Source organism: Petromyzon marinus, chromosome 25 (genome assembly GCF_048934315.1).
Source record: "Petromyzon marinus isolate PM22_M1 ecotype Great Lakes invasive population chromosome 25, UKy_Petmar_22M1.pri1.0, whole genome shotgun sequence".
NCBI lineage: Eukaryota > Metazoa > Chordata > Hyperoartia > Petromyzontiformes > Petromyzontidae > Petromyzon > Petromyzon marinus.
The window spans coordinates 1,397,125-1,415,375 of NC_133691.1; the positions used below are offsets into that span (position 1 = coordinate 1,397,125).

General features: G+C 41.7%; 1 protein-coding gene across 1 annotated transcript; it reads right to left on the reverse strand.

Moving 5' to 3' along the window:
- Positions 1–249: 249 nt before the first annotated feature.
- VPS35 (VPS35 retromer complex component) lies at positions 250–15,459 on the reverse strand. The gene is made up of 17 exons (XM_032960765.2): positions 15,353–15,459; positions 13,090–13,176; positions 12,578–12,674; positions 12,123–12,246; positions 11,758–11,940; positions 11,241–11,454; positions 10,973–11,056; positions 10,698–10,807; positions 10,440–10,536; positions 10,137–10,285; positions 9,415–9,622; positions 8,354–8,509; positions 6,622–6,744; positions 6,254–6,433; positions 5,511–5,750; positions 3,347–3,490; positions 250–3,101 (listed from the first exon to the last, which is right to left on the reverse strand). The coding sequence occupies exons 1-17, from the start codon at positions 15,353–15,355 to the stop codon at positions 2,922–2,924; spliced, it is 2,379 nt and encodes a 792-aa protein (XP_032816656.1). The 5' UTR covers positions 15,356–15,459; the 3' UTR covers positions 250–2,921.
- Positions 15,460–18,251: the final 2,792 nt, after the last annotated feature.

Consider the following 18,251-nt stretch of genomic DNA (forward strand, 5'->3'; position numbering starts at 1 on the left):
AAAAGGCAGAATCATTAATATCATTTTTTGGAAAAGGCATATATATACAAAATACCCCTCCCACCCCGAGTTCAATGTAGATGAATGTGTAATGGTATAGCCATTTGGTGTATTGAAAACATTATTTGCATGAACTTCCCAAGTGTATAATTGAGCAATCTTATAAAGAATTCAAAATCATCAAGATCCAAAGCATGAACACAGCTCTTACGGATCCCCTTACACATTAGGAAGTAATACAACATTCAATCCGTAATCCATTACACTTTATTGAATATTTGCATGGTACTGTTAACAATGTTAACATGCAAAATAAATCAAGGTCTATACATTTGCACAACACTAAAGTGAATGCATTTAAGTGAATTTAAATGGGAATTAACATTTTCATCAGCGTGTGTTCGTGAACTTATAATTTCCATGACCGTCCGATTAAAGTAACATCCACGTTGTAATTTAGTACTGCAATTACACAAGCAAACAGCTGCCCATGTCAATGTAACACACCGCATGCCCATCTTGCTGCATCTCAACTTTAAGACATACAATCCAACCCTTTCCCGATCTTCAGTCCAAGCGGAGACTTTAACTTGTGCATGCAAACGTGCACAGGCAATAACTACTGTATAAACCAATACATGACTCAATAGAATAAAACCCCGAGGTTTTGTGTACTTAGGACAGCGGGCAGCCAATGCCTTGCGAGTATTCATCACCATGTGGGGTGTTATTACTCTTAAAAGTACTTACCTGGATTTTACTTGTTTGGCTTCAGAGGGGAGATGTAATCAGGATAATTAAGGGTTGGTGAGGTCATAAGCGAGGTCATAAGCGCCATGTAGGTTTTTGTTAAGTGGCAGAAGTGGCACGCTGATGTCTCTCACCAACATTCTGTTACAATGCTTTCTGCTGGTATAGCATAATACGTTTGACTGATAAACTGGAATCTAGTCCATTTCAAGATATTTACCATTGTTCCGGCAGAATAATTTTTCACCATTAAAATAATCGACACTCGCATGACATGGCTACATGCCCCTACCGTACAGCCCTATGGGTAAACGTATGCATCGACTTAAGCACAGTGCAACTGAACAAAATGTAGATTACTCTTTCCCTAACGCGAAATGAGTACCAGTGGTGCGCCAAAGCAGTGCACCTCACTTCGAAGCGGTCCATTTTTACAAATCATGAATTCCTTCCATCAGCTTAGCTGCAACAGAAACAAAACTGCAACCTGAACATTTACGTTAGTTTGATGTGGAACGTGATTTTACTCTCGGAATTTCTCATCCATGCTTTTAACCTCTCCATAAACTGAAATGACACTGGAAAGAGTTGTGTTCATATTGTAACACTAAGTGAGAATTAAACCGCACAAGTGTTGGAAGTTTTAAAGATATCTAAGTTACACATTTTTTCAAAGATACTCAAACATTTGTAGATATATGACAAGACAAACAAACGTAATTATGCCCAACAAGAAAACTTCGTTAAATCACGATCACAACTTGTTGCAAGAGAAATATAGAATTCCTCTGTACACAATTTACCAATGGGATTAGTTACAAAATAAAAATTTGCACAAGAAAAAGACATTGGGTCCATACCAACACTGAGTAGATATTTGAATTGGCTATAACATAATTTGTAAGTAAAACAAAAAAAACTACTCCCTTCCAAAGTAGTAGCCCATGTCCAACAATTAGATCCCACACCTGTTTCAAAACACTCGTATAACATAATCTTTCAACAAGTGAACTCTCATCCAACATGCCAATGATTCTAAATGCAGCCATCAACTCAAGCACAACACGGACATCTGACAGTTTTCAATGCATATCAGTTGGAAAGTCAACTCTGGTAGGACAAAAAATTTCAACCCTTATCACAAATGGCCCCGGTATCCACGGTTAACATTCAACATAAGAGAATGTAATAATTTACAGTCTGAAAAGCTACAACTCTTCAGAAGCAATATATCCATCACCAATTAATATTGGTTGAGAAGCAATATATCCAGAACATCAATCTGCTAATGCTGTTTTTGAGCTTGTGACATATATTATGGACAGTAAATACAGTGTCCAATTTTTTGATAATAAAAAGCATGGAAAAGCACGTAGAAACTGACTTGTTTTTCCTATTTTATTTTAAACATGGCAATAAAGCATGAACATCCACTGATTTCAGTAAACAAGTCCTTTACAACGTTTGGCAATTACTTCCTACAGACATGTGCAGAGGTTAAGCAACTAAACATACATCTGCAACAATATTAAACAATATGGGTGGCTGGTAGTAGCTATTCAATTATGGATCAACAATATTTGCTAAATAAAGTTTGTGCCCAGATTACAGATTCATGTAGATTCTACATCTAACATGCATTGTCTAAGGGGCAAATATTAAACAGGCCCAGACAAAATAAAGGACTCAAGTGATGTTAAGAATTTCATACTTGTAATGTAATTTGAATAAGGCACATTCCTAATGCATCTTTCTCTGCCAGGTAAATTATTTCGGCATGCAAGTTGAGAAACAAAAAGTGCAAAAGATGTTATGAAATATTAGTTTGTAATCTGTGAGAGATGATCATAAAACAACCATCAATACTGGGATGGGCAAATAAATGACAAGGCCAACAGCACATAACAAGGCAAAGTGAGCCAAAAAAATAAGGTACAGTTCCAGGCAAGACATTCACCACGTGTCAATTCACCCAAATAACACAGGCCACTGCCACGTGTGAATGAGTGCATGCAGCATCAGCATCATTAAAAGAGTGCTTGCCTGCACGAGAGCCCAAGAGGAGCACACTGAGGACGCACAGGGTCAGTGCTGGACTGAGAAAGATGCAAGAGGAGCAATGGACAGAATGTGTGGGTGTGCGGGCACAAGAAGCGGCGCTGGAGGGGGGGTTACAGGACAAGGCCGTCGTAGGAGGGCCCGTCAGATTCAGGAGACTCCTGTCGCAGCCGCAGGTGCTCCAGCGTGTTCTGAAAGTGCTTGCTCAGGTGTTCTGTCTCCTCGTTGGACTCCAGGTTGGGAAGCTCTTCCCGGATCTTTTGGATGAGTTGGTTCAGCACCTGGATGCTAACCTGCAGAGTAACATCAGTTTAGTTAGCCTGCACATGTCGGAAAGGGGGTTGAGATCCCAGTACGCCGGAGTCATTGTTTCAAAAATAAAACTGCACAATCAAAACAATCTTTCAAGCCATACACATGGATTATGAATTGGGGGGGGGGGGGGGAAGCATAAGACAAAAAGGAACATTTGCTGATTGAACTTATAAAGTTTATAAAGCAAATGACGGGAATTAAAAATGTGTTAAGCCATACTCACAGCTTCATTTCCCTTCTCATAGAAGAATATGTATCTGTTGAGGATCTCTGTGAAGAGCTGGACCTGCAAGGAGGTGTCCATGCACTGGTTGGCGATCTTCACAGCTTTCTTCAGGCACTCCATCACCCGTTTGCCATCACGGAGCTAATATGGAAAGATATGCAAGTTTTTTTCTTTAATAGTTACAAAGCAAAAGTGAATTATGCGACACGTGCATCATTTCTAAAATGATAGAATTACAAAATATATCAAAATGCATGGCTATGCATTACTTAAAGAACACTTATACAAATTCTGTAATTACGTAATGAAAAGTGCATTGGGTTGCATAGGGCACGACAATCTTTCTGTAAAAAGTGGACAGGTAGCCAAGGTCAGGGCACTGAGCCGCACTGCTCAGATTCTGGGTTCAAATCTGGACAGCTGTCTGACTAAACTGGGTTCTCAAGTGCAGTGAGCTGATGTTATCAGTTAGGTAATGAATGACCGCATAATACAAAATTATATTAAGCATGGTTTTGCACTTGATTTGGCTAAATTCCAGATCTGAGAATTACACTGGTGTGAAGGTCATGCAACAATATATTGCATCGTGCATGTGAAAATGCATCCTCAATCTCTGACATGCAGCAAACTGCTTTGTGATATTTCCAAAGTAATCCTTTGTCTAGCGACGTGACGCCAAGATCAAACTGGAGGAAAAAGCAGTGAGTGGACAGTAATTCCACGATTCACGCCCTCTCATCGGACACACTTCCACTTTAACGTGTTCCACATATTGACACCCAATCCCGTTCTACATACTGTGCGACCTCGCCGTAACGTACTCGAGATTTACGAGTTTACCATTAACAACACCACGTTAGTTTAACACATGGGCTTTGGCGACCAATATCATCCATAAGAGTTTTTATTGGGTTAGATCGTGTAAATATATGTTTCGTTAAATCCATCACCACCCGACACAGCCAATTAGTGAGGTTTGTCACGTAAACAGAACATGCCAATTTACAATTTGAGTACAACGTTTTGCCAGTAATTACGAGCTTCGTCAGGCCACAGCCAACACCACGTTGATGACGTTGCACGGCGACATTCATGCACCAGATGGCGCCAGAGCGTTAGCGTTTCTGAATACAGTAATCTCTTTCATACGTTCACGTAGTTAATATTTTTTCCCCAAACATATCGTTTCTATGGCGCCTATATTTATACAAGTGTAAAATAAGTTTAATATGATAAACTAATAATAATAAATACAATATAGCATAAATCTCAATACAGCTGATCATCAATTTTCTGGCGCGGGGTTTTCCGGCTTTCAACATTATACGGCGGTCCTGGACCAATCCGGCAAAACTGCTCCAAAGGCTGTACTAGTTTGGCGATCGGCACTGTGTGCGTGACAAAAAAAAGTAGCTATGCTTGATTTCAGTGTCAAATATTAAATACAGTAAATTACACTACATAAAACTTAAACATTGAAAATACTGCAACCAAATAATATTTTCGTGACTAATAACTACAGCAATAAAAAATAAAATATACAGTGAGATCCAGAGAAAAGTGAGTGTAATTCAGCGTTTGCAGGAGCACCAGTATAAAGGCTGCATCGGTCCAGCGAGCATCAAAAACATGTTTTAAATAAGCGCGTACGTACATCACCCCATGCAGAGTTTCCGAGATTAGAGTGGTAAGTATGGTACAGTAAATAGCAACTTTTTACAGTCGGATATTTATTTTGTCTATTTGTATGTTTATGGCGATTTCAAATAGTAAACAAATGTAAAACACGAAAAAAATACAACACCTAAAAACATGTTATACATGAATGTGCAAAAATAAGATATTTTAAATCATGTGATTATCCAGCGTTTTGAAAAATCGTGCACCCCCTTTCCCCCAAAGCCACCGTTAATCAATGATCTACGGTATATCAATAATATACTTACCTTTCACACCAATGGTTTAACAATATAGATGTGCAATGGCTTACTTAGCATACTATGTTTACGTTCTGTACTACGTTACGATCCACCATCCCATCTCTTTGCTTCGATTTAAGTACTTTCGATTACTGTTCAGGTTTTCAGGTACGCATGCATCCTGGGCGTAAACTGGGGTTACGCCTGTATATCTAAAATACAGCAAATGTTCACGTTACCTCATTGCCACCTGACTCAGTGGTGCGGCCAGACCAAAAGAGGTGAGAGCACACGGTGACTGCACGGCACTGGTCGGGCTTCTTGAGCAGCTTGGAGGCCGCGAGGGCGCACTGTGTGCGCAGGGGTTCGTGGTTCTCCTCTGAGAAGCAGTGGCAGCGCTCGAGAGTGCCCAGGATGAGTGTGATTGCTGCCAGCTGAGCTTTCGAGTCGCTGATCTCATCCTCGTACAACGAGAACGCCTGCAAATCGACAAATTTGTTTTTTAAATGTGTGCGCGCAAAGTAAGAGAAATCTAATCAAATCATGCCAACAGCTAAACGTAAAAAAATTACAACCAAAATTCAATTACAGACAATTATTTAAATGAAAATTATGCCTGTTCCTTTTCTAATAAAAAGCCTTAAGTATCCAGACCTTTTCACTCATGTTCTGAATTGCGATATTTTTGAAGTGGCATGTAAGAGGGCACCAGAGACCAAGACAACCCATGCATGAGAGACTATTCACATGTATACAAAGACAGATTCTAGAATTCACATTCTATACTTTGACCTATATGATCTGCCAACCCTTGTCGCTTTGTCATACCGAATTATAGGCATGAGTCAGAGGAAAACGATTGCACCGACATACATTTCCATACGATGTCAGTCATTCTGAAATGTCAGTTGTGGACATTTTAAAATGTCACCAGCCCCAGCTGCTGTGGTTCAAGCCCTCACAACAGAGCACGCAAACGAACCTGTGACATGAACTCGTAAGCGACCGTCTCGTGGTTCTCGAAGGCAATCTCTCCAGCTGCAAGAGCCCCCTGGAGGTAAAGGCGCAGAGGAAGCTCCGCAAGCTCTGCCTTGATCAGTGCACCGATGGTTTGGTGACAGAATGTGAAGATCTTCTGGCATTTCTTTTCCCACTTGTCATCCTGCAAGTAGATCAATAGATATTCAATATTTTATTCTAAATGAAAATAATAATTTTAAAACGTGGAATGTTTATTATGACAGGGACACAGCGTGCTCTATTTTGGAAATGGTGCGGCACGTAATATATCCAGTGCAGCATGTGGCCGGGATCACAGTTAACACATTTTTTCCATCTTCTCTCACTTACCATCTGAGCACATTCCTTGTACCAGAAGGCCAGTCTGTAAGCAGCAAAAACCAGGGGTGGCAGAGTATGCCGTATTCTTTGGTTTCCTCCGGCTCCAAAGTGTTTTCTCGCCGTGTTGAGAATCTGAGAGGGACAGAGTAACACCATGACTTATGTTGGTCAAAATAAAACAGGTGTGCAGCCCGATATACAGATGGGGAGACGTGAAACTCACATGACACGACATTCACCTGACCCATGTCAGACATTCACCAGGCACCTGACACTGACCACTCATCAACGCAACCTTCTTTTTACCACTCACCAGTTGATAATAATGTCAACTTGCAATGCGCACAGTATTCACTCACTTTCGAAAAAAGAGAATGACTCGAGGTACAAGGAACCAAAAACAAGCAGGAAAGGCAGCCAGTCTGTGAGCTTGTGCAAAAATCCCCAAGCTCTGTAGTCCTCTATGTATGAAGGTGTTACCACCAAATTAATGTGTTAACATGTTGGAGAAAACCCATAAAGATGGAACAGGTGGGGTCCACATTTGCTATCCTGTATTCTCCTGGCAAGCCAGAATAAGGCACCCCGACACCCATGATGTATGCCTCCAACACCAGCTAAATATAATGGAAAACTCGTTGAGATTCACTGGCTCACCGCACATACCAATGGCACATGTCTCTGTGATTTTATTTTAAGGAATGCGGGGCTCAGGTCATGCACCAGGGCTGATAAGCCAAACTATTTGTAATTTCGACCTTGATCGCATACTCCATATCATAAGCCCATAAATTACACCTCACTGACAGAGATGGATGGAGCAGTCTAAGAGTTCTTCGAACAAAGACACATAAACACAAACACACAGAGGAGCAACTTATTACGAGTGTATAGATTCTGATGATGCACGAGTTTGATGTTCTAAGGGCAATCATATGCATGGATACATACTTGCACATTGGTATACATGAATAATATACAACACTGTGGTGGCATAAATTGAATATTCTTCATAAGTTGAATTGTATTAACGTCAAGTGTGTTGAATACAACCAAAATACACAAATAGATAAGCACAAAGTAGACAAAATACATGATGGTTAGATCCATATTTAGCAAAGTCCAAAAATGACCTGCAAAATGAGTGCATGTTCCTGACTATTTTAAACGAGATATGATGGAAAGACCTAAAGACCTGCTCGCCCTAAAAAAAAGGTTAAGCACATTCAGTAAACTGTGTATTTACTCTCTTCTATTCCTTTAAAGAGAAGTGGTCCATTATGCACTCACTGCTGAAGTATACGTCAGTTATTGTGCTGAAATACTATCTATCAAAATGTTATTTCTTTAACCAGGAAAGCCTCACTCAGTTTTCAACACTGTTTTAGGTGGGTTAGCCAATTCATTTTAAGACTGTTTTATGTGTCAAAGGAAAACAGTGCAAGAGTAAATGGAGAAAACCGACTTGAACAAGAGGATAACAATATTATATTCAGCAGACAGGTTCACAAACCCATTAACTGCACTATCATCTCCTGGCCACCCAGCAGCCCAGCAGTTTGGAGAGTTTTACGAATCAGCCTGATACACCACCATTGCCTCCTAAGCGCTGGATTACAGGCATGTACCATTACAACTTGCTGTGGTGAGTGCAGGAGCCTGTTAATTGTAGGCCATCACTTGATATTCCAATGGTGGTAAGTGTTTAAAAGTTTCAATGAGGACTGTATGTGTGCAGTACCAGGTACTGCTGGTCAGGGCTCTCAGCTTTGAGCAGGTGGATGAAGCGCCCCACCAGGCCCTGCTCCTCGGCAAAGTCCTCGGGGTCCGGCTCCTCAGTTGGCTGGTCTGGCTGGTCTTGCACCAGCGATGAGACGAGGGTCAGCAGCGAGTCCACCTGGGCGGAATGGAAAGAGGGTTCCACGTCCCTATGATGCCACCGTTCATAATTTTGGATATCCTTTAGAGATCATTCATCAATGACAATATCTTATCTTGTAGATTCATAGCCATACTAAAGCCAACGTGTTAAACTTGTAGATACATACCTAGGGTGTGTGCTGGGCTATCAGACATGGTCTATTAGACGCGAGTGCTAAAGCTTGATAAGAACTAAAGATATAGTAATAATGAAAATAAATAAAGAGTTTACAAACATTAAGTGCATAATTAGCAATTTAGTGAAGTCACTTTCACATGTTTTAACACATTCAATTTAATGACATCACTGCAGAGCAAAGCTTTCGACTGATGTTATGATCTTAGTTTTTGTCCTCATTGATGACGTGTATCCAGAGCCTGGGATACACTGCAGGTGCACATCTATAAAGTATGTTATTTGTATTTTGGGTTCCACACTGTACAACATTCATGTTCACAAGTTCATATCGACAACAAGTCTTTTTTACCGCGGTTATATTGAACCTCTTGTCATCCAAATTGTATTGTGCGTTATTTATGTAATTTAAACTCACACATTTAAAAAAATCTCTATTTACTGCATAAAACCGGAGGACCACAGGGAGAACATGAAAACTCCAAATATACAAGTGACAGGGTCGGGATCGTACCCACGACCTCCTGTAAGCCAGGCGAGGCAGTGAACATCTCGCTACCTCGGCACACCCATAAAAAAATATTTCACTACTTGACAATCCAGCCTGTATATTTATGACTTTGATGCAAAGCATAATTCTTCAAATGTGCACAATATACATGTCTTTAAGCACCTCTGAATAATAACTATGAGACGCATGCATCCCACACAGAGACAAGGGGGGAGGGAAGGGGTCACAAGCTAACCTGATCCTGCATGGGGACATTGGTGTCATGCTCAAGGGCATTGCCCAGCACATAGCAGCTCATGTTCTTGCGCGACTGGTAGTCAAAGTACTCGAACAGCGGGCGGAAGTGCTTCAGCTGCAGGATGGTGAGCACGTTGTTGTACGAGTCCACCGGGATCTTTAGTAGACGCGTCAGCTCCTTGGACACGGCACTGCTCGTCGCAACACTGCAAGAACACAAGAAAACTAATTTTTATTTCTACTTTTCTTCTCAAGTCTTGAATGCATTGTATTAGTAACATCTTCTCCACAATTAACCGTTGTTAATTTAAACAATGTTCGTAAATGCATTTAGTTTTCATGAGCTTCACGTGTATAAAAAATATATTTTATCCTGATTGTACTATCGGGTGTCATGAGAAGAATTTGATTGTAACTCTCGCAGGGCAACACCCCATGTTAGAGAACAGTCCATGGAAGGAGATATCACAGAACTACTTTTGAAACCTCAACATTACTGGGCAGCACTTTGCCACCCGCTCTACTACAAAAAGAGACGTTTATGAAACTTAAGTGCAAAAACAAATTCATTATTGACCAGGCCGAGACCATCAACTCACAACTTCGCAAAGCAGCTTCCTGGATACACACCCAAGATGTCGGCAGTACTTATTATTTATTAAATACAGCCAAACTTACGAAAACATTATTCTGACCATTCGTAAAACACAGTTGACTCACTGCTCCAGGTTGAGCTTGCCAAAAATGTCAGCTGTAGTCTGCAGGACCTTGTCCACGTAATCCACACGGTCTGGGTAGCACTTCATCGCCAGGTTGATCAGAGACACTTGTAGTGACACCACATCCTCCGTGGGCATATCTTGCCTAGACTGCAATTCCACAGTACAGTTACAACCAACATGAAATTAAGCCTGTGCCTGGAAATCTCAGTGGCACCATTTACACCAATTTCATATAGAGGGCACAATGTGTATGTATTAAAACAAAGTCTGATGAAGACTTACACTCCCATTTATTATGTACCTGAATGACAGTTGCGACCTGCTGCGAGAAGATGTCAAACAACTTGACTTCTTGTGGAATGCCAGGCCCATCCTCACGGTGTGCAAAAAGAGCGAGTCTGCAGCAAAAAATATGATCACTTCACTTGAGCTCTTTGGCACAAAAAGCTGGTTTACCCCTTCGCTAAGAAGCAGGCTTTACAGCAAAGTGTGTAGGCAGCTATTCAAATACACGCCCCTGCATGACAACAGAGTGTGAACTCAATATCTCAACACACACCTGTCAATCAGGGCGATAATAATGTTCTTGACATTGACATTCTGGTGAAGCTCGGCACATGCTCGGAGGAAGAGATTCAAGGTCTGGAGGTGGAACTCATCAGGGAACACCTGCAGAGATTATGAACAGAGATCATTTGTGTGCAACTGCTACGGGGAACAATATTTGTGGGTGCAGTGGATGGCTGCTTTTAGCAAAAAACTATTTCAGCTCTGCATCTGTAATTACTGAAGTGAATATGCAGGGAAAGCAGCAAGGCCCTGGCCAGCACACACCTGTATGATGCATTCCATCAGGTACTCCTGTGCGATGGCGTCCCTACAATTCACTACTTGCTCCAGAATTCCGGGCAGCACCACCTTAAAAAAACATTCCATTTACTAATTGACCAAAATATTTTGTACCATTCTGTAAACGAAACAAGCAGCACATCAGCCATACAGACAGCACAACAATGAAATGCTTAAGTGAAAAATACAACAATGGTACTCTCTTGCGAGTGGCCTACATGTGGAGACAAAACAATTGAAAGAGGTCCCTGACCTGCTTGAACCTGTCCACATTGACGCCCTCCAGCTGGCTGAGCCGCACCAGGTTGGTACCGACAAGGATGCGCAACTCCTGCCGCTCGCGCTCGCGCTTCTCCTTCTCACGGCTGTGCCCCTGGTGCTGCATTCGCACCCACAGCTTGTTCATCTCCGCAAAGTTGAGCAGCACGAAGTCCAGCGAGTCTCCGATCTCACCCGTCGCCTTGTCACTATCGAGGGTAGCAGAGGAAAGAAATTGTTGCATTTACTGTGTCCCCGACTTATTTACATAAATATCGTAGATTACATTGAGCTACGTAAAATCCCTCTTAAAACATGTTGGAATAATGAAAAGTAACATACCAATGTGCCTGAAGAAAACATTTCTTAATCATAGATGATAATGATGATGATCATATACTTAAAATAGTTGAAATGCACAATAGAGGTAAGATCACTGTGGTTTACGGATGACGTAACAAATGTACACATACTGGTGAACAAATAGAATGGACAGTGGTAAGAGTACTCACTCGGTGACCTCTCCCTCATCCGGCAGCACGTTGCGTGTACACTGCAGCAGGTAGTTTCTCAAAAAGAGTCCGCGCAGTGGATGTTGAACTCCCCTGCACATCTCCACCAGGTCCTTTAATATATCTTTGCGTGACTGCGCAAATGTCTTGATGTAGACCACCCCAACAGTCACCAGCAAGTACCTTAGATTGGAAAGTGCATGGCCAAATGTTAACAATGATAATAATGTTCTGGGTGAATGGCACTATGCTGATCGTCACAAAGATTTAAAAAACATTGTTGAAACTAGAAATACAACCATCTGGTGCCGTGGTAAGCTCCTGGTGACACTATTACGGTGATGTATGGGAGAGAAGATGCTCACAGACGGGGGATGATGTTTCCGGCATATTGCACCAGTTCATAGAGATCGGCTACTTTCCGACCCTTCGTGAACTCGTCAATAAGGAACACCTCCAGGTGATGAAGCTCATCTGTCACAGCCATATCTGTGCACCCCCCCAGGCGTCAGGGAGTATAATAATACAATATGAATTTAATTAACAATGACACCGTTGTGTATCCTAGACTATAGCGTAACATCGGTTTCGTAACAGTAAACTAAAAACGATTCGTTACAAAGCTTTGTGCCAATTCTAGAAAGCACTGCTCATTCTAAGATGTGCGACAGTAAGCCAAATGTTGTGCGGTCATCTGAATAAAGGCATTTCATAATACGAGTGAAACAGTACCTTTATGTATTCATCATAATACGATTTGAGGTATGCAAACCAACACTGAAAATAGCCGGTAGAATAGCAAATCAAATTAAAAGGATACACAGCTCATAGTAGCACTTTGGAGACAGCATTGATGTACGGAGCTCCCCCAGCATGTTAGATGCATGTTTCAGTCCATCCATAAGCTTGTTCTTGTCCTTTCACAAAAACAGATATACATTTATAAGAAAAAAGTAGATGCTTGCTAAAATATCCATTTCCCTCGTGTTATACTCACAAATAATATTTTGAGACCACATGGAACAAGACAATGCACATTAGTGTAAAACCATTTTGGAAAAAAATGAAAAAGGATACTTCAGCTTTGCATGAGATAACTTAATTTGTATCTTATTAGTGTGAAAAATGGCAGTGGACAGGTAGCCCCACTTTGCCGAACGCTACCAAAACCAACCCTGTTCATACAGCGCTTTCATCAAATAAACCAATTAACTTTTGCACGTGTTCAAACTAAAAATGTGATTTCCACACATTAATTCACTGTGCGTAGCACTGGGGTGAACCGTTTGTAACGAGAAACAACATTCGTTTGAGAAAAAAAAACTGCCTTACCAGGCACCGTTTCATCTGGAAGGACTGCACCTTCACCACCTGCAGGGCCTCATCCAGCAGCTTCTCTTGTTCTTCCTGGGCAGATCCCTGTATCACAGACTAAAGTGTAAGCTAAACCCGCTATGTGCCACCAGCATAAACCTGGTAAATTTCTAGCCATGCCGACAACCGTTTTTTTTACCATTTCAATCACAAAATGCACACCAGCATAAGTATTTCTAAGCTTGTTCATACAAAACTAGACTTTACACGGCACATTGTTTTACCTGATTTTCAAATTTCAACAGGATAACGTGAAAGAAGGACATTTAATTAAAGCCCTTTTAACAGCCCTATAAAATAATTGCAAAAATAATCACAAACAGTTCCTGTAATTTTTTATATCAACGAAAGAAAATGTAAAAACATAAAATACTACATATTAGCTTATTTTTTTGTGTCAGGCACAACACAGCAAAGGAAACTACTGTACAGTAGTTCCTTTTTAATGCACAACTGCTTATTTTATTTCATTTTCAGGTTGTAATAATAAAAGCTCGCGCCTTGCAATTATTAACTTTTACTTACAGCAAGGTACAAACCAAACAAGAAGTTACATTCCTGAAGAGTTTTTTTTATTTCAAGAAGACTACAGGACAAACATGTTTTATCCTTTCAAGGAAGCATCAACACAATTAAACGTCCATAATTTAGAGGACAACATAGAAATATGACACAGCAAATTAAATGCATCATGTATAAAATTGGTCTCTTACATAACACTCATTAAAACACACTTGTGACAAATCCCGAACGGAAAACTAAACAAGCGGAGGAGATTTACAGGAAGAGTACAGGATTGTACTTTACATTTAACACAAGACACAACTTAGATGCATTCTCAATTTCACGGAAGGCAATGGTTAAAGTTGTATAGTACGGTATGCAATTATTAAGAATGCAGCAAAATGCACTGCAGTAACGGGAAGACCAATTACACAAATAAAGGATGAAGATGTGGACTTCTGATCTGGCAATTCAACAGTGACTTCTGCAAGACATATCTATGGCCTCTTCAATCTTTCACCTGAAAATGATCTAGTAGTGTTCAATCTTGATTTGAAGCTTTCGTGACTGCAGGAATCTATACTCTTTGGTTCTTTCGGTAAAGTCAAGTGTGTAGAAAAAAATAATAAAACCCAAGAGTATAGAACAGTGTTCTTCACTCATTTCAAAAGGGGGTCACTTTCGCCTTTAAGACATCAGTGGGAGGGCCGCCACACATTTGAAACCATTGCGGTTGACAGCATGATGGGGCCGTACTACAGGCCACCAGGGACCGCCAGTGGCCTGCGGGCCTTGCAATGAAGAACACTGATATATATGATGAACGTCACTTCAAATCTCCTCACTCATCACCGTAATCGAGACCAGACCATCTCAAGTCTTCAGATTCTTCTGTAGGCTCTCACTTCAATCTCAGATCAATTGCAGGATGGCGTTTACTTCCTTAAAAAAATACCCCCATATTACCCTTTGGCTACTTCTCTTCTCCTCTTGACTCTGATCGCTCAAAATCTTCACCGGCTTCAAGAACCTCCATAGCCTCCCTGGCAATAACTTCTCCCATTTCATCTCGCTCTGCCCCCCCTCTTTGTGTCCTCTGCTTCAGTCAGCAAGGCATCCTGCCTGAACCCTCAGTCAAGATCCACTGAATGGTAAGTAAATCTCTGCTGCTTGCCGCTAGTGTGGAACGCCCATCTTCTGGTCATCCGCAACTCCATCTGACATCAATCCCCATATTCATGTGCAGATTTGAGTTCCTTTCTGTTCTCTGACCATGTCCAACTCTCCCAGTGCCTTCAATGGTACAGTTCTCTTCCCCAACTTAAAATGTACATTTCATCATTCTCAACATCAAAATGTCAGTGGTCTTTACTGGTACAATCCAGAGATACGGTGGCATTTAGTCGATTATTAGTTTTAAAAAATTGCATTACATTTAATAGTTGACGGGGGAGGAGGGAGGCGCCTATCGCACGGGCCGCCCTACGGAACTTGCCGCTCCCAAGGCCGTCAGAGAAACTAAACAACACAGGAGGGACCGTAGCGGCCTAGCGGATGGGGCCCCTCAAAACCGCTCGCCTTTCTCGCCCAAACCGCGTTGACCCAGCGGCGCCCTCCGTGTGCACGGTCGATGCCCAAGCGCGCCGCCGTGTACCGTGACGCGAAACAATAATTGCTGAAGCAATCCGAAACGTTTGTGAAGGATGTTAAAACTTACCATGGTCGCTGAGGCCTAGCCGTTCGGGTCCGATCTGCGCCCCTCGTCATGTGACTGCGTCGCGGGGGTGGGGGCGCGCGGGGACGACGAGAGGGGCGGGGTCGTGAGGGGCGGCGTGCGCGCGCCGATTGGATGGTTGGGGCGGTGGCGACGTCGTCGCGCACGCCAACGTCACGCCGCTAAGGTTGACGTCACGCCGCTAAGGTTGACGTCAGCGTTCATTTCTCGTGTACTCGCGGTGGGGGGAGATGGGGGGGAGGCGGTGCGGGGGTGGTGGGGGGGGTGGGAAAGGGGGGAGGGGAGGTGGTGGGGAGAGGGGGTGGTGGGGGGTGCGTGGGTGGTGGGGAGGAGTGGTGTGGGAGGGGGGGGGTTGTGGGGGATGGTTGTGGGGGTAGAGGGGGTGGTGGGGAGGAGTGGTGTGGGAGGGGGGGGTGGTTTCAGTTTCAGTTTATTTATTTTGGTATAGCCCTGTGAGCCATTCGGCTCTTGAATCGGGTGCAACCACAACAAACAAAAAAACAAAAACACGAACAAGAAAAACATCTTAAAGTGACTATGTGACTGTGCAAACAGAAAATCCATGGAAAAAAAACATCAAAATATTCCTGAAAAAAGCACCGTACACCAACGCTGTGTGCAAAAAATCCCAGTGGGATGCAAGTCAAACAACAACAACAACCACAAGAAAACTTAGATTAACGCCATCAGTCTAACTCCGTACTACAACAAAACAAACATGTCCAAACCAAAAAACTTTTCGAAATCACCAAAAAATAAATCCATAATTGCAACGTAACAGTGATCATAGGGACTGTGACCGAATTTTTACAATAAACTACATAACATGTAACACCAAATCCTAGAGCCATAGCTGGCTGCATGAGTTACTCCACAACAACAGAAGCATCAGTCGGAGTATCACATTTTTCAATGCACCTTTAAAATCAGCACGCTAAATTAAAATACAGATAATACTTTGCAGCGTCATCCGGAGCGAAACATTTGATTCTATTTTACGCCAATGAATAGCAGTGGCAGCGAGGGGGGTGTACAACTCCTCTAGAGCAGTTTTGAGAGAAGATCTCATTGGTAGCTATTCAAGTTGCAGTTTATTGGCAATAGCATTCCAGACCCTGGGGGCATCAATAGCAAAGGCCCTTCCTCCAGTTTTTGTACGGCAATAGGGAATGTGAAGCTGGTAAATGAGCGAAGACCTGAGGTCAAATTTGTTCTTTGAAACAGAGAGGAGATCCAGCAGGTAGTCTACGGATTTTTTTGTAAGTACATCGTAAATAAATAAGATCTGGTGCACAAGCCGTCGAACATTAAGAGATGTTAAGTTTGACCCAATGTAGAGATCACGGTGGTGAGTCCTATATGGGCAGTTCAATGTAAATCTTAAGGCCGAGTGATAGATGTAATCAAGCTTCTTCAGTACAGTACTTGGGGCTGATTTATACACGATGTCACAGTAAAGAATTAAAGCTTTCGTGACTGCGTAAAATTACTCATTGGTTTTTTTCGGTAAAGTCACGTATGTAGAGATACAATAAAATTATATATTTGTTTTGTTTTAATATAATTTTATTGTATCTCTACATACGTGACTTTACTGAAAAAAAAACAATGAGTGATGTCACAGTAGTCAAGTTGAGGCAGTATGGTAGCTTTTATCAATTCCAAACAGAACATTGGGGGGAAGCAGTGCTTGTGTCGATACAGAAAACCAATTTTTATTTTTGTCTTTTTACCAATATAATCAAGTTTTGAATCCAGGATGACCCCAATATATTTATAGATCTTGACTTGCTCTATTTGATCATTATTTAAGGAATGTAATTGGGGAAAAATAATTTCCTGCTTTAGTCCTGGTGAGAAGCATAGCACCTTGGTTTTGGAGGTATTCAGGACTAGTTTAAGAGCAACTAGCTGATGTTGTAGTTTGTTGAAATCACCCTGTAGCTTAGCAATCACGTCATCCAGAGAGCGGCCAGCAGTAATCAGTATCGTGTCATCTGCAAAAAGATTTACCATGGAATGATCCAGTTCAGTGCCCAAGTCATTGACATGAAGAGAGAACAAAAGGGGGCCAAGGATGGAACCCTGTGGAACCCCTTTAGTTATCGTAACACTGTTTGACCTCCAACCATCTGTGAATACAGTTTGGGTGCGAGAAAAGAGGTAATTTTGTAACCATTTTACTGCGTTTTCGGAAAAACCGAGGCAACTTAGTTTACTAAGCAGGTTGTTGTGGTCTACTGTATCAAAAGCTTTGGACAGGTCTAGAAAAAGACAGGCACAGTACTGCTTATTATCAAGGCTACTGTAAATGTGATTCAGAGAGTCTAATGCAGCAGATGTGGTGCTGTATTTTTTTTGGAACCCAGATTTTTTTAGATGTAGTAGATTGTTGGTGGACAGGAAACTGCTAATTTGGTAGGTCAATAATTTTTCAAAAAAATTCATCAACGGGGACGAAATTGAGATAGGTCGGTAGTTATTTGGATCATCTTTAGGGCCCCCTTTGTGAAGTGGACGGACATAGGAATGTTTCCATTCTAGAGGAACTGATGCTTCTTTGATGGACAGGTTGAAAATATGTGCTATAGGTTTGTATATTAGGTGGCCAACAGTTTGTAGAGCAAAGACGGGAATACTATCTGCTCCGGTAGAGGAGGACCCTTTGAGGTAGGACAGTTGTTTCAGAACATTACTTTCGTGGATTGGCTGGAAACTAAATTCGTTTAATGTTTGGACAGGGGTGTAGGAATTTGCATGAGCAGGGGTGACTCCCAATACATTATCAAAAAGATTACCAGCTTCAGAAAAATGAAGGTTAAAATTGTCAACTATTTTTTTGGGATCTGAAAAATATTCCCAATTTTGGTTAAGCTCAACG

Coding starts and splice junctions, on each gene's coding strand:
- VPS35 (XM_032960765.2), bottom strand. Junction 11,941..12,122: donor GGAAACATCATCCCCCGTCT/GTGAGCATCTTC, acceptor TTCCAATCTAAG/GTACTTGCTGGTGACTGTTG. Junction 11,057..11,240: donor ATGTGGACAGGTTCAAGCAG/GTCAGGGACCTC, acceptor TGTTTTTTTAAG/GTGGTGCTGCCCGGAATTCT.